The sequence below is a fragment of the Corvus brachyrhynchos genome, unplaced genomic scaffold, assembly GCF_000691975.1.
Source record: "Corvus brachyrhynchos isolate BGI_N302 unplaced genomic scaffold, ASM69197v1 scaffold28, whole genome shotgun sequence".
Lineage (NCBI taxonomy): Eukaryota > Metazoa > Chordata > Aves > Passeriformes > Corvidae > Corvus > Corvus brachyrhynchos.
In genome coordinates this window covers 8,494,272-8,511,918 of record NW_008246058.1, presented here as the reverse complement: position 1 = coordinate 8,511,918, position 17,647 = coordinate 8,494,272, and the positions used below count along the sequence as shown (strand labels likewise).

Sequence of the window (17,647 nt, the reverse complement as noted above, 5' to 3'; positions counted from 1 at the left end):
CAGCAACATGCAATAAGCCAATCACAAAGACAAAAATAAAGTGATTTGATCCTTAAGAGAGTATAGAATAACACCAAGATAATTCAAAATAACTGAAATACCCTAGGTTGACTTAGCAAGAAGAGGAATAATAAGCATTTCAAGAAATTTTAGTGCATGGGCATAATCATACCTATACATCGAGGAGAAGAACCACTCCATGTTCCATCTGCTTGGCAAATCCTTGTGCTAGAGCCAACCAAAATTAAAGGAGGATTGCAGCTGAAAGAGACTTCTGACTGATAGATGAAGCTTTTGCCTTCTCTTTTCCCTTGAGCAGGTACTCCAGGGTCACCACAAAACTTTGCTGTAAAAAAAGACATGATAGAAATGGAATGTGTAATTTATTTAAAAAAATTAAAATAACACTTAACTGAACCACGTGAAGAAATTACTCCGAATTTTGTATTTATTTTATTAAACACAGATCAAATATGGAAACATTTAATAGGAATTCAGAGAGACTAGATATATAATATTTAGTCTGCCAGATTGCAGTAGTTCTGATAGTTGTTCAAAATGACTACATTGTGCTTGGTCAGTACATGACACTTAATAAATCAAGTCGACAACTTATTTTATTGAAGTCCAAATATCTACAATTCACCCATGACCGAAACCTCATCAATCTGCAAATCTTTAGAGAACAATCAAAGAGTGTATCAAACTTTCATGTCAATCTTCCCTCCTCTCTTGCTTTCTTGCCACCTACCCAGTGCTCAACATTTTTGTATGATTAAATGATTTATCAGATAGATTTTAGGAATCATAAAGTCATGCTTCCACATCCTTCACTGAAAGGTAAGATTTTGTATGTACGGAAGTACAATACTTGAAATTTAGAACAGTTAACAATAAAGAAACACCAAAAAAAAATTAATAAAGAAACTTCTGTAGCAATCTAAAAGTCAAATACTAATGAACTGTTATTATACTGGATAAATTTCCCTGATAAAAATCTGTTCTTAAATTGATATTTTTACCTTATTCCTATCACCTGAAGATTCCTTATGTCTATAGCATGTCATAACTGAGTAAATGCACTGCTGGCAAATTTACTGGCCGCTTTCTGCAGCATAAAGTACTGAATATCATCAGAAGTTGGATTTTGAATAACTGACCCAGGAAATTAAATCAGCTGTGGCAAATCCTGTGTCATCAGACTATATTATCCCTTGACACACCATGAATTCCAATACTGTGTAGCCTAATTTCATATCAGACAGAAAACACAGTAATAGCAATAATAATAAAACCCCCTAACCCATACGTGTTCAATAATATGTTTCTAAATAGACATGCTGTACAAACAGTGGAATTTTGTGCTCCATCTTTCTCATCTACAAACATAATTTAAATTACGTGTCTCAAACAACAACTTCAAAATGCATTTGTAATGTTTCTATCCTTGTCACCCATGTTTTAAGCTTTCCAAAGGACCTGCTCACATGAAATGCTCCTGCCCTCTGCTTCTTTCTACAGACACTGACTGTATGGGAAATCCATGCACATCCACACTGGTTAAGAAAAAGGGCTTAATCTGTAACATACCAGAAATGTATACAATTTCACCACTTTAGGTGGCAAGGGACTTTGTGCAAAATTGTGGGCCAACTCCAGAAAAGATCTATGGGTTGGGGATAGTGTCACATAGTGTACACACAGTGTACTTTCTTTTGTGAATGACAGATCATGGTTGTTATGCATTCACTAGAAAATTCTGCATCTTAATTTGAGAATACATGAAACGCTTACAATTTTTTAACACAGAGGCTTGAAATTGTCTCCTAACAGTTCTTTGCACCGACAAAGTAACAACAACCCTGAAGGGAAAAACAATTCTCGCATTCAAAAATGAGTTTTTGGTAAATTTATTCATTTTTTCTAAAGCTAAGTAAACTCCACCACTTAGTTGTCAGTCAAGTTGACCTAGTCATTGAATACTGAATACCTGCCTCTTATATCAATAAATGTGGAAACCAGGCATCATGGCAAAACACAGCAGTTTTCCTCTGATACTAGAGCAGGTGACTACAGAATAAACTAAAGTTGCAGTGAACTGAAAGCTCTATGAGTGTTTCCACTCTGAATGGAAATATTTTCCTAAGAACTCTGAGAGCCTTTAATAGAGTGGGACCATGGAGTTCTGGCACTGAGACTGAGGTTAGTTTCATTCCTAGAAGAAATTTAACTGATTAACAGCACATTTCTTGTCAATGTCTGATGGCAGCAGTGAGCACACCTGTTAGAGATGTGCCCAGGTAGAGGAGATGCTCAGCCTGGTGACTGCGCTTCTTGAGGAAGAATTCAGGCTGAGGAGCATCAGACAAGGAGATTGACTGGTGGCATTATATTCTACCATTCCTGAGATGGATATACTATACAACCTAGACTATGACACAAGAAACAAAGGATCCCCTACACTCTCACCACCAGGAAGAAGGAGCGGATCTAAGAGATGAGGGGAAATAGAAGTAGGTTACTACTTGGGGGGACAGGCAAATCCCTTCCCAGCCTGCCTCATCTTCCCAGGTGCCCTTATACAACAGGCCCTGGAACTGGATGGACTGACAAGTTAAGATGCAGATGAAGGGCAAAATAACCTACCCCCTGCATCATCACCACCTCTGTCAAATAAAAAATGGTAGTTTTCATAGGTGAATAACTTCTGAGGGAAACCGAGGACCCAAACTGCCAACTGGACTTTACCCATAGGAAAGCCTGCTGCCTCCTTGGGGCCTGGGTAGGAGACATTACGAGAAAACTGTCTAGTCTGGTACAACCCTCTGATTATTATCTGCTGTTCTTTATGTCCACAGCAATGAGGTAGCAAAGAGAAGTCCAAGGGTAATCAAAAGAGATTTCAAGGCCTTAGAGCAATTGTTTGAAGGATCAGGAGGACATCTAGTGCTTTCTTCAATCTTTTCAGTACCAGGGAAGAATACTGAAAGGAGCAGGCAGACCCAGCAGATCAACAGATGGCTCTGAGGATGGTGTCATTAGAGGAACTTTGGGTTTTTTGATCATATTATGGTCTATACAACACCAGATCTGCTGCTATTTAATGGCAATCAGAAGACTGTCTCTTCTCAGAAAAGAAAAAGGATTTTTGTGCAGGAATTCAAAGGGCTGACCAGTAGAGTTTTAAACTACACTGGATGAGAGAAAGGGACAAAAACCAGGTTTATCTGTGATATGCAATGGATAGCATGCGAGATCCTTCAGTCTTCTCCAGGAGGAGCGAGAAGCCTTGACTCAGCCCATGAAATATGACATCCTTGGACTAAACAAAAGTCCTGTGACTGGTGTGCCAGTATGGAGGGTTACACACTCTTCAGGAGGGATAGGCAGGACAAGTGAGGTAGGGGATGAGGCAGTGGGGAGGGGTGGCAGACCTTGCTGTTGGTTATGTGTCCTGGTTTAGGAATGGCACTGCCCAATTCAGGGGCCCCCACCGAGGTTCCCCAAAAGCACCCTGCTGCTCTCTTTCACTCTCCGAGGTTTTCCCCTCCCCCTTCCCACTGTGTGGGGCTGGGGTTGAGAATTGCAGGCACAAAGGGCAGAGATCACGGGTTGAGATAAGATCAATTTACTGGAAACAGCAATGAGATAAGAAAACAAACTAACAGCAACACTATTAATAACAAAACTGTACAAAAGAGAGGGTGATTAACATGCAAAATATTTACCATGGCGCCCAACTGGACCTGAGCAGAGTCATGTTTTTCTGACTGGAAGGAAGCCTTTCTCCTCAGAAGCAAGAATCCTTTCTCCCACCCCTGGTAGTGATGTAAGGAGTTATAGAATAACATCTGGGACTTAGCCCTGCCCCCTCCCAGCTACTGCAAAAAAATTAACCCTGTCCTGGCCAAACCCAGGACAATATGGCATGTTAAGAGCCTTTGGTAAGGAGTAAGGGACACACAAACAAAGAGGATGTTATTATGGGAGTCTACTATAGGACACACAGTCAGGATGTCGACACTGGCAAATTAATTCTTCAGTGAACTAAGGGAGACCTCTAAATCAACTTCTGGTGTCTTTTGGGGGACTTCAGCTTGCCAGATGCTAACTGTGAATACCACACAGCTAGTACAAACAGGTCCAGAAGATTCCTAAAACACCTGGACTCAAAGGTATACTAAGTAAGTTTGCTAATGACACTAAATTGGGAGAACCTGTTGACTCACTTGAAGGCATCTGTGCCCTGCATAAAGACCCAGACAGATCAGAGGACTGGGCAATCACCAACCGTATGAAGTTTAACAACAGCAAGTTATGATTCTGCGCCTGGGATGGGACAACCCTGGATGTACATCCAGAACGGGAAAATGCTGCTGGAAAGCAGCACTGCAGAAAGGGACTTGGAGGTCCTGGTGGGAGGCAAGTTGAATATGAGTGAGCAGCCAGGAGGCCTAATTGTGTCCTGGGGGGCATTAGGCACAGCATCGCCAGCCTGGCAAGGGAGGGATTGTCCTGCTCTGCTCTGCACCTTGAATATTGTGTGGAGTTTTGGGTGGCACAATATAAGAAGGATCCAAAAGCATCCAAAGCAGGGCAACAAAGACAGTGAAGGGCCTTGAGAGGAAGCTGCATGAGGAGTGTCTGAGGTCACTTGATTTGTTCAGCCCAGAGGAGAAGAGACTGTGGCAAGACCTCATTGTGGCCTACAGCTTCTTCATGAGGTGAAGCAAAGTGACAGACACTGATGTCTTCTCTGTGGTAACCAGTGACAGGACCCAAGGGAATGATAAGCAGATGTGTCAGGGAGGTTTCGGTTGTGTATCAAGGGGGTTGGGCAGTAGAACAGGCTCCCCAGGGAAGTGGTCACAGCACCAAGCCTGACAGGGTTTGGGAAACATTTGGACAATGCTCTCAGGTACAGGAGTAAAAAAAGAACTCTTTGGGTTGTTCTGTGCTGGGCCAGCAGCTGGACTTCTATTATCTTTATGGGTCTCTTCCAATTCATTATATTCTATGATAATTCTATTATTCTATCTGCAGTTAGGCATTTTCTGGCGTAGGTCTATATTTTTGCCATCTATTGCCAAGCTTATAAAACCAGCAGTCCTGTACTGAAATTACTGCATGAGTAATTAAGCAAACAAATTTACTGGGTCATAGATGACAAATACTCACCCAAGGACAGGGTCATAATCCATTCTGAATAATTATTCTATGTCATAACTATACCTTTCATATCTTCAGCTAAAGGCTCTATGGAACCAAGCTGGGAACTAAATTTCTGATGTCAAAAAGTGCTTAAAGATGCTCATTGAGAATGACTTTCACCAGCTCTCTCTCATTTCTGCCAGATGGCAACTAGTTTAAACTCTTCAACAAGCACTGGCTGCCAATTGTTTTCTCTTGCAAGCCAATGGGTAACCATTGCACATCAACAACATTCAGATAATGTAATCTGCATGAAATAGCCTTTAATTCCCAGGCAGCTGCATTCCATGCTAAATACACCGTTTAAAAATTTTAAAGGTAGAGCCCACTTTTTCAGAGTATATTGCAGTATTGAGTATTCCAACTTTAAAAATCATAAATAGCTTGTGGTATCCAAAAATGAATGAAGGACACCATATTTCAATCAAGAACAAATAATGAAAATAATTTTTCATAGTCTCAGATGTTCACAGTATAGTGGACTCTAGAAAAGCTCTACATAGAGAATTTAAGCAACAAAAAGTGGTCTTGTTCTTTTTCTGCCAGAAACAATGCCCTTCATCATGTTCCACCTCTGGCACACAGAGTTTCAGCAGCAGTCAAAAACTGTTGTTGATGATATGAGAATATAATTGGGGAAAAAAAGAAAAGAAAAGATGATCTATATGATATGTTTTCATGGTGCTGGGATATAGCCAAAATAGAGAACATTTTTGACAGGGAGAGATGAAAAAAATAGTGAAAGAACAGAGAAGTGCATTTTGCAACATTTAGCAAGCTACCTGGCAAGCACAGCTACTTGGCAAGTTCAAATTAAATTTCAGAGACTGTAAAGCCATGAATATATTATCCTCTTCCAGTCAGACTCCTTTTTGAAGACCATTACAGAGTGGTATAATTATTCTACAAATAACTACAAAACCTCTTTCTTCAGTTCAATCAACTGAATATCCCTCAGAAGAATCACAATCACTTAAAAAAAAAAAAAAAAAAAAACACTAAAAAAAAAAAAAAAAAAAAAGAATGGGATTGGATATTGTAATGAAAATTGTAGCAATATAAAAATCCATCAATGTTATTTATAACTTTAAGATTAATAAAATTTACTGCATAAAATTATATGTTAATTTACTGCAGGGTGAAAATTAGATAATTGTCACAGAATCACCCAGAGCCTAGTCAGCATTACAGCCAGAAAAACTCCTCTGTGACATCACAGGGAGGAAGGATGAGTAATGAGGAAATAAAAGAGATTATAATGAAAGTTACCTTATTGCATATGCGTCTGGATCTGAAAACAAGACAGCACCTTTTAATCTTGAATTGCCTTGGATTATGTTATACATATTGCCTGTAATTTTTTTTTGTGTGTGTGTTTGTGTCTAAGGGCTCCTATATGCTGACATAGGGTTTACAGATATTCCCATGACCTTCTCAATGTACTACTAACATTAAAATTTTAGAAAATTTTAGAAATTTTTAGAAGGATTGTAATTGTCCCCAGTTTGAAATTAATTGAGCCACTGGGGAAGGGAGGGGCAAAACTTTAGAGCAAAAAGCAATTATAGCTGAACAGCAAAGTACAGACTATAATGTGAATACATACGTAAGCACTGAGGTACTTCACCGCTCCATGTTCCATTCCCAACGCAAGTCAAAACAGCAGGAAAAGAGAGTTCATATCCTGGAGAGCAGACATAGCTAATGCTAAATCCCCAGTCCAAGTTTGTTCCTTCCAACCTTCCGTTAGAGATCTGCGGAGGAGTTGGGCAGGTAACAGCTGCAATAATTTCAAAATAATTAGGCCCAGCTGCTGTAAATATCCCCGGTGTACACAGTTACTAGAAGAACCATATGGGCTAATTTCACCTTTTTTAGAGGACAATACAGTCAGGACATACTATCTTTCTCACTGTATTCTTGCCACATTTCCTGAAGTTAGTACTTCTGGTTTCCTTCATTTAGGAGGCAGTGGATGACTGATGAAGTGTCTTAAATAAACCAGGATACTGCATCAAACCAAATAGGAAGACTACCTAAAAATCAGTATGGAAACTATGACGTGTACAACATTTAAGATATGTCTGGTAATCTACTACAATGTTTTTTGTCTGTTAAGACAACATAGAGTACAATTATATTTTATTAGTGTGGCAATAATCAAATATTTTCTTCCTGTTGACCAGCTTAGGCATTTGCTAGATGTTAATGCATAGGGATGAAATTCCAGGACAGCTATTCTAAAATATTACTTGAAAGCCTGTTTCTAAGTACCACAGTTTGGTTACTATTTGCTTTATGAGTAGTTCATCACCAAAAAGCATCTAGTTTCTAGAAAGAGTGAGAAAACGTAAGGATTTGCAACTCCTTGAAACTGTTAGTGTTGCTACCCCTAAGAAGGCCAAGAAGAAGTATTTCAGTATATTTTTTAATTGCCAGGCCTCCTAAGAAAAAAATAGAAACATCTTCTTTTCAGCTGTGGGCAAGAGGACTGAAAAACAGTACAGGAAGGCAGTAGAAGTAGAGAGATACAACTGTTGTGATGAAGATAAAAGTGTTATTCACTGGATAGTAGTGTAGTAACAGAAAATTGCTAATTGAAAGCTTAAGGGGGAAAGGTATTACAGAAACTAAATGAAAGAAAACCTGAACCAAATGTAGAAAGGGTGAAATTTAGGCCAAGTTGATAGAATGAATGTGTTAGACAAAAGGGCAAAATAGAGAAAAGTTTGGAGAAACTGTGCTAGCAAAAGAGAATGAAAGCAAATAAAACTAATACAACTTAATCTGGTAAAGCCAGTTGGGATAAATGAGAAGATGTGTTTAAAAATTGATCAGAGAACACACAGGTCACAACAATGGAAGAAGTTAAATGTTGCCCCCATAACCTTTAAACTTATGTTTAGAACAGCTGTTATCTTGCAGGCTTAAAACAATTCAGAGGCACTAGATGATGAGTAATGTGTATTTGAATGCAACCTGCAGAAGGTTCGCTATGTACCATCTCTCCATCCTTATTATTCTCTTCAGTGAGAGAATCTCAATTTTGTACCATAAAGATACTTTGCAGCACCATTCATGGCTGTTTCAGGATACTAGTATCAAATAACCCTTTGCCAGTCAATAAACACAATCTAGATTTTGGGGCCTTGGTTTTGTCCCAGAAAAGAACATGATAGCTTTTGCCACACTTTTGTGGTGTTTTAATAAAAGTAATTCAAAATAAGTACCCTAAGCAGCAGAATTCTGTCCTCATTCTCCAAGAGCTTCACAAATAGTCAAAGGTCTGTATATTTTAACCTCTGAGCTGACTAATAAGGGAGGAAATATTGGTGAATAATTGGGAAAGTAGAGAAGAAGTAGAAGAAAATAGATGTAACATCAGAATTTAAGGGTAAGAAAAACAAAACAAAACAACACCCAGCAACAAGGCAGAATGCCTCTTGATTTTGGTCAGAGAGTTAGGCATAAATATATACCACAACATTCTCAGTTTAAGAACTACAAGTCTATTACAAACACAAGTCTGCAAAAAACACAGTTAGAATATCTGAATATTTAGTTGCAGATGAGCATGCATCCTTTTCCAACTAGGCATAGCAGAGCAGTATTTGTATCTTCCCTTTCAATGGCACAGTGACAATTATGCATCCATATCTGGCCCAGTTCATTTTCCAATTATTTTAACTAAATAGTACCAAAGGACCCTGGCACTCCATTCTGACAGTAAAAACTACTTGTTATGCATTTTACATTACTGCAAATTATATATTATTTTAATTACACTATTAAGTTATCTAGTGTACATACACAAACCAACATAAAGTAGAATGAAATTCTGAGAACACTAGAGATTCTGAGAACACTAGAGATTCTTCATAGGATTATTATTTAGCATTTAGACAAGCCTTAAATATGTATGACCCAAAACCAGAAAGACTCAAAAACTCAAAGATAATTGGCAGTAAAATTCTTTCTTTGTATAATTCTGTTTGAATCAAATCAGAGTTAGATCTCCTTGTCCCAGTTAGGTGTCCTGTAGACCCTAAGAATTTGAGGCTGAGAGACTTTATCATGAATACTTGTTCTGTCTTATGATCTTCTAGCTGTTGACTTACAGCCACTCTTGGAGACTTGGAGACTTGGTCAATAAGACCACTATGGCCATTCTTCTGTTCTTAAAATCATTTTTCAGTTGAGACTGAGACTACCTATGAGCACAACGCAAATAGGAAAAAAAAGTGAAATGTCAAGAGGTTTTCAAAGTTTGATGTCCTTAAGAATGTGTCAGGAAAATAAAAAATTGATGCTGTCAAAGGTGAATTAGAATTAAACTGGACTTGATATTGGGGGAACTGTGTTCAGCAAGGAAAGTAATTGCAAATATGGTGGAGATTTGAAATTAAATTGGTCTAGTTTGACAAATAAATTCAGGGGAGGAAAAAGACTGCCACTTAGCAGGTATGTTACTTTTCTTCCTTAAAATGAAACAGAAGGAAGATGGATAAGAACAAAGTAAGTACAAATGTAGCTAAGTTTTGAAAGAACAGAGAACAGACATACTTAGTGTGAACCCAGAAAGAAAACACCAAATGGTAATGCTAATTTTCCACAGATGTAGTATCAGGACGAGTGAGAAAAATTACTCTAGAGAGAAGTTGTTTTAGGGTTTAGAAAGTGAGTTTCTGAGAGAAAATATTTTTGATGAGACAGATAAGTTAATCTTCCAGTAATATTCAGATTTTCTGCTGTTAAAATTTTAACAGGGTACATTAAAAAACCCCAAACCCAACAACAACAACAAAAAACCCCCAAAAACAAAAACCCCAGAAAAATCAGGTATGCAATTTGAAGAAGAGAAAAAAAGGAATATCTTGAGATTAATCCTTTCAGTTTTCACAGTAGAGAAAATAACATGAAGCAGAAAAATCTTTATTGGGAAATTTGCAGGAAGGATTTAGTCTTTTTGTGGCAAGGTGATGCTTAAAGGTGCCCATCTAATAAAGGAGGGATGAGGAAAATCTCTTAGTATTATAGAAAAAGCCAGATTAATTTGCCTTTGACAGAGTTTTTATATATGTAGATCTTTCCCAGAGGTGTCTTTTACATGTTTGAGTGTTCTTTTTGTAAAAGCAGGGACATATATATGGCTATTTTCATATGACATGCTAACTGCAATTAACAAATCTAAACCATCATTTCATATAGGGTAGTTCCATTTAGCAGCAAAGTGGTAAAGTATTCTACAGAACTATAAAAAAATGGTTCAATATACTGTGCTTGTAGGAACATAAAAGGGAAAAGAAGCAAAAGATGAAGTCACTGTTTCTCCAGCCAAAAAAAATCAATTCGATGTATTCATATTAAAAATAAGTTTAGGTTTCTGTGGAAATACACAATAAATTAACAATTTGCAATAAACAGAGTAGGGAAATGTCACAGAAGAAATAGCTGACAAGCAAAATAAATGTTGTACCTTTGCATGTTGGGATTACTCCACTCCACGTACCATTGCTAGTACAAGTGCGAATTAAGGAGCTATTTGCTTCCATTGTGTAACCAGGTTGGCACATGTAAGTAACATTTTGTCCAACAACATAATCATCACCATATCTCATGCCATTGGCTGGGACTCCTGGATCTCCACAACTGATAACTGTAAGTAAATAGTTGAGGAACATATTTTAAAATCTAAGTGAGATTTATCTCTATGTGAGGGAAAAAAACATGACAAAACTAAGCATCGATTGGGGAAAAAAAGGAGAAGGAAAAAGTATCATAAACCTTATCTCCACTGAGAGAAGATAAAGATATGCTATCTTAATTAGCTGCCAAACATTTGTGGAGCTATATAATAGTTATATTTGGAGAACATACATACTTTTGTTCAACAGTAGTAGTAAAGGACTGTACAATTTTGATCAACAAAATTTCAAGATTACAAAATGAAAAAAAAAGGCAAGAAACAACCCATATGCCACTACCACCCTTTGATATGCTCAAATTTTCCTATCAATTCAGTTTCATTTTTAAAAAAGTAGATGCCTATTATTTAGTTTACTTTTCTATGGGTATATTCTGAAAGGAAACAAAATCTGGAAAATTTGAAACATATGCCTGCAAAAGCCTCCCACTTTATAAATGCTCACATAGTTGCTATGTACATAAACAGTTGAGAATATTCAGGTGACCCCCAAACATGGGCTATGGCTTACATAAAAAACTAGGTCTATAGTACTTAAATGTGTGGGAGTGGTCGCAAAATGTCTTATGACTTCTAGTGTCAGGAGATAATTTAATCTCCTAATGACATAAAATACTCATAAAAGTCTTATGTCATTGTAATCTGAGAACAGTGTTAAAACAGGTAAATTTCCCTCAGATCTGGTCAACTGGATCTATGAATTTCTGGAACAGTTTTTAGAGTAAGAAATCTAGAGAACACTAGTGGCGATGATAAAAAGTGGTTGTTTTCAGGAAGAAAAAGGGGAAAATCTACTTAATACAAAATATAGCATCCCATGTGTTTTATGGTTTATTTTATAGTAAACTTGACAATCACCCTACAGCATTGCTATTTCTTCTGGAAAACTGTGAGAAGCAGTTTCCTGGGCAGAGTACATGCCCTGGCCACTTCTAACTCAATGCCAAAGCATGGCTGATGTGAATGGCATCCTGTCTGGATCCTGGTCTCCAAAATCACAGAAATCCGTGACTACATATTTGTGGTGTATTCTGTCCAGCTCCCTTCACCTAATAACTCGGGACCTGAGAATCCAAGGTATATTTAGTATGCCTTCTCTACAGTCTATCATGGTCTGAGCAGATACTAATTACAGAGGGAGCAGATACTAATTACACAGCATACATAAAATCTTAAAATGTCCCATGCAATCACTGTATGGATAAAGAAGAGACTAGAAGACATACCACAGGGTTATCTGAGTTAGCGTAAAGGTGGCTAATGTACTGATAAAGAAAACTGGAGATCAGCCTATTTGAGTTTACCTAGTAACACAGTAATTTCAAATTATTTAAAAACTAAAAAGCCATAGATTTTTCTTGGTCACTTTTCAAACAATATAGAGCTGGGAAAGAAAGAACTGTTTCTCTTATTTACACAAGTATTTTCAAATACTCTGTATGTTCTAACTTTCATTATTTGACATATTCCATTTACTATACTTAATGTGCAAATTTTACTAAGATTATCCTCAACATGTTTCCAGGTATACTATTGTTTTGACTGAATTAAAATATAAAGCTAATGCTTTTATCCTTTTTTCCTCTAATCTCTGTTTCATTTCAGTTGGACCACCTTCACTTAAGTCACTATGCTAGGCAAAAATATCTTAAATTGTTGCAGTGATGCTGACCAGTGACGAGCCAGTGAATCACAACAGAGTTAACCTGGGGAGCCTCAGGCCTGTGCTGCAGCATCCAGCGTGGTCTTCATACCTGTGCTGTGCCACACAGATCTCTTGTCCAGGGCACAGCCTCAGCCAGCTCAAGGCAACAGAGGTGCTACAGGCAGCCCCCACTCAGTGATTACACCTTGCTGGCTGCATGGCCCTGCTTTTTATTTAGCAGTGCAACAAGAAGCTCTCATGAGAACATTGTTTCTGTTTGACTGTAGAAATTATAGTGTTGTTTCTTTCTAAGAAAATCGTATAATGACTTGCTATGGTCAAGGTCTGTATGACATTGCTCATGGGTCAGTCCTGTTTGATGGTACACTGCCCAGAGCTCCCAGCCTGTACAGGAGCATAAGATTATCTATGCTATTCTCTTCTTACAGTGTCAGCTCTAAACCCCAGCATTTTCAATGATCTGCAAGAAGGAGCTGTAATAAGTATGGACTGGCTGTAAATTTTGGTAACACCTCGACTAAACAAGAGTGGTATATCCTGAATCTGCCTCTCTTTGTTTTACTAGGATACTTCTTCTGTCAACATATTTCAAGTTAAAATCTCATCTTTCTACCTGAGTAATGTGTCTTGAGAAGACTGTTTTGGCATGTGTTTCAGTAAAATGTTATTCTAAAATACAAGAAAAAAATATAGATGCAGTTGATATCACAAACTGCTGCATATAGGTAAAACCTTATAAAAAACCTTGTTGCCTTTGTAAAATCATGACTCAGGCCTGTTAATTCAGCTAAGGAGAAAAGGAGTGTGGGAAAGAGACACAGATAAATTAGGAGTAGAAAAACATGCTGCATGACTGTTGCGTGCTCACATATGTATGTGTATGGTTGTTGGTTGAATTATGTTTGTTATGCCTTAAAACTGTGCAAACTGATAACCAGCTAATTGCTTAAAAAGGCCAGGTTTTTGCTATAAAGTGACTCTCCTTTTCACCTGCCTGGGGAATCTGCATCACTCCTTATCGCAACAACAAACCACCTTTATCTTTGATACAATTAATCTGGTTCTCATTCTAATTTGGAAAATAATAAATAATAAAAAAAACCCACTGGGCTTTCTCTCAGGCTTTATGACTGCAAAAATCCATTAAGGATGAATTTAAAAACAACACAAGAAGTTTTATCATCTAGCTTTTGGCTTCTATGTGGGTTGCTGTAAGTGTGTTCAAAATTTAAAAGCAGTTTGTTATACCTCTGATGAGGATATGTTTCTTCAAAATGATAGGCAGTCTCATGCATCATATAAATGTAAAATTTTCATAATTGCTACTAAAAGATGAACTAGGACATGTAATAAAGCAGGAACAGATGGGCTTGAAAATAAAGTGTTGCAAAATGCTCATTATGAATGTGAGAGATGCTGAAATAGCTTCTGTTAGTTGGGTAGCTAAAGGAAGTCTAAGGTTAATGAAAAGGCCAAACAGAAGATGATATGTGAAAATGGGACAACAGTTTTAACCTTGGAGTCACTATGAAAAGGATTCTCAAGTGTTCATTACAAGGCTTTTATTTTCTACCCTCTGGAAGAAGAGAATATTATACTGCTAATTTTTCAAGATGAAGCAAAGCGATTAAAGTAAAAATGTCTGGATATGTCATATCACAAAACATAAACGTGATTGAATATATGTACTAGTAAAAAATTAAAGTAGGTAGATCATGTAACCAAACAACTCCCTTAAACTGAAAAAGCAGTCTATACATTTTACTATACTGTGCCTTTAAAAAACATATTATTCATAATACATAGCATTATGTTTTTAAAAGTATTTAGCATATAAAAGTATGTAGGAAATAGTGCAAGAAAAACCTGAAAATTTACTGGCATGTGGCTTCTATATTTTACTCTATTTATTACTTCAGAGGAGAGGAAAAACAAAGACTATTCTTTAGAAATGTGTCTTACTTGTGCAGTTTGGCAAGGATCCAGACCATGTTCCATTGGCAGTGCATTGTCTTACAGATGACCCAGAAAGTATGTATCCTTCCATGCATGAATAAATTACTGAATTAGAGAATGTAGTTCCATCAATACGAAGTACTTTTCCATTAGCAGTTGTTCCTGGATTACCACACTGCACAGCTATAAAGGAAAATGTGAAAAACTTTCAAAATGCAGTAAAAATGATTTTTGAAATAGGAAAAATGGGAGCAGAACAATCCTTCTGCCAGCAACGTTATTTGGTAGAAATCCATTCTCTTGTCCTTAAAAATGTAAGTTTCACCACCTACTGATAAGGCACATTGTACAGTAAAAAACTGTGTGCATGAATTACTATTTTTTCCCCTTTGGTTTGTAGAGAAACATAACCTACAAATTTAGCTTTATAGTCTGCATTAGTGAAAAGCAAATTTAGCTGCAAAAACAAACTTCCAAGTATAAGAAAATATCTGATCTACAATTATAATTTTAGATTTAATTTGAATCATGCATTTCCAGCATCACCAAAATATTCTTCCTAATTCAAAGCACTGAATGGAATCAACTCTTACTTCACAGGCAGATGGAACCCTGATGTTTCCCAGTTCTTTAATGCTCAGCCTGGGAATTTGAATGTGTCCTTCTTATGTGATTACATATATATATATCTAATCTATATGATCTGAACTAGAACAATATACCTGTGCCTGCACTACCCACACCTATATATATATCTGTAAACTATACTTACCATTTCAAGAAAGAAATATCATCAAAACTATCTTAAAATGTAAAAGACCTAATTCATTTCCCTAATAGATGAGGTCAAAGAAAAATAGCAGATGGTTCAGTTGGGCAAAGCATATCCCTTTGGATACCAGCATAAAAACATATAAATATAAATATACATACACACACACACATATATATATATAAAGTATTTTTCTTAATGTAGTAAAGTTGACAATCATTCAGTAGAAAGGATATTACAAAACCAGTTTGTGAAACGTTTTTAAAACAAAATTACTTTTTCATACAGAAAACACAGTCAACAGTGATAAAGTAGAAAGTAAGAGTACAGGTTCTCAAATTATTTTCTTCTTTTCAAGACACTTTGATTTGCAAAAGAATCTGTTGGGAATTATTTCCTATCCTGAAGCAAGGTAATTTAGGCAATAAATGATTCTTCATAAATATCCCGTTATAGCTTTCTGTTATGATAATTCATCTACCTTGAAATTTCCAGAATTACTTTTTACAAATAAACTTATTTCAGCATTTTGTTTTCTATTGAAAAATAATAATGTCTACAGAATTATTAAATGAAATTTTAAGTCAACCATTTATACATTGATGTATAAATCTAAAGAAATCCTGACTCTGATATTTTCCTAAAACTGAGCTCTTTTTTCTGATATTCAGGTGTATAATTGTTGTGATTAAAGTTCAGGTTACGGTGAGATTTTTAAGTGAAACAATATTCATCAAAAAATTGAGTTCTAGAGGCTTATCTCTTTCTTTTCCGCAAAACCCGTAAACATACGGTTTCATGGGTGCCAGGAACTGGTTTCAAATTTGTCACCTGATACCAAGCCACTGCTATAGGGCAACAACTTATTGGAAAAAAATTAATTGTCCATCCAAAATAACTGCATCCCATTCACAACACAAAGCTGGCAATGCAAAATTGGTTTTCTGATCAACAGTATTAAAAACACAGTTTAAAAATTGAGTGGATCTTTGATTTACCTTTGCACTCAGGTTGTCTTCCTGTCCAGCTTCCATTTGCCAAACATGTTCTTTCTTCTGAGCCATGGAGGATATATCCAAGATCACAGCTGAAATGTATTGTGCTTTTAATTTTAAAATTGTTTTCTTCTCTAGACCCATGGCCTGGGATACCTGGATCACCACAAGAACCAGCTGTATCACCTAGATTTTAGAGCACAAAGATCAGAATAGGTATGAAATATTATTGTGATACTGCATGTATAATGCATCTCTATGTATTTATAAATGTTTATATATATTATTTTCAAAAATCCCCATATATATCAGTGAGTGTGAGTCCCAATAATTACAAAATTACTTGATGCTCCACTAATTTTTTGTACTTATTTTATAGAAATACAGAAAAATAATTATAATTTTCTCAAATTCCCCTAATACCATGATAAACTTTTGATAACAGAATTATCAAACAAAATAGTGGAAAAAAAGACAAGCACAAAACCTTGGTCATTTTTCATTTAAAATATGGAATTCTGAGGAAAACCAAGGTCCTGATTACAAAGACAATTTTCTTTTTTGTGTGTAACTAGTTTTCATACAGTATTTCTTAGTTTTATGATATCACTAAATTTTGAACAGTTTTATCGTTGAATTACAGTTCTAGTCAACAATGTTACGTGTACTAGACATGAAGCATTTTCCTGAATTTTAGAAATGTTGAAACATCATGTCAAAACTGCCTGATAGCTAAAATCTCCCTCAGATATAAATGTTTTAGAAAATTCTAAGATAGAGAGTAATGTTAAATGTGTTTATATATAAATAAATAGATAATGTTAAATTCTATCTGTTGTATATAAATGATAGAATAATCAACACAATAATAGTGGTAATAAAAAGTAATAATAGTATTTAAGATTATACATCTAAATCTTCAGTTATGATAACTTTTAGGAAGTTCTAGGTAACAGTATATGAACAGCAGGTCGTTTGTTTGAATCTTAATATTTACTTAGTATCATCTATTTTGTTAGAGATCTTTAAGATCGTTTTCTATGTAAAAAGAGATGAAGGCATATTCTATTACTGAGTTTCAATACTGAAGAGCTCCACTGTTCAGGTTTTTCCCCATAGTCCATGTTTTTTTCCAACAACTTGCAAAAAAATTTAATGTCTTCTAGGAAAAAAATAAATCAAACATAATAATATTTTTGAGAGAATATCTGCATTACTTTGTAATTAGTTACACTATTGTAAGTAAAGATGAAAAATTTCAAGAATCAGGTAGAAAGAATTAATCCAATTACGTAAATAATGTGTTATGTAGAGTAGCCGTATTTTTCTGGGGTTTATCTAAG

The 17,647-nt window shown here is 36.1% G+C and overlaps 1 protein-coding gene across 2 annotated transcripts in view; it reads right to left on the bottom strand.

The window, feature by feature from the left end:
* Positions 1-17,647, bottom strand: part of CSMD3 (CUB and Sushi multiple domains 3) — a 621,464-nt gene that overhangs the window by 26,820 nt on the left and 576,997 nt on the right. For both annotated transcript variants that reach the window (XM_008642636.2, XM_017746102.1), the window contains 5 exons: positions 16,308-16,490; positions 14,544-14,720; positions 10,688-10,867; positions 6,818-6,991; positions 173-346 (listed from right to left, as the gene is read on the bottom strand). In XM_008642636.2, coding sequence (XP_008640858.1) covers positions 173-346; positions 6,818-6,991; positions 10,688-10,867; positions 14,544-14,720; positions 16,308-16,490 — 888 coding nt within the window. The remainder of the gene's footprint in view (positions 1-172; positions 347-6,817; positions 6,992-10,687; positions 10,868-14,543; positions 14,721-16,307; positions 16,491-17,647) is intronic.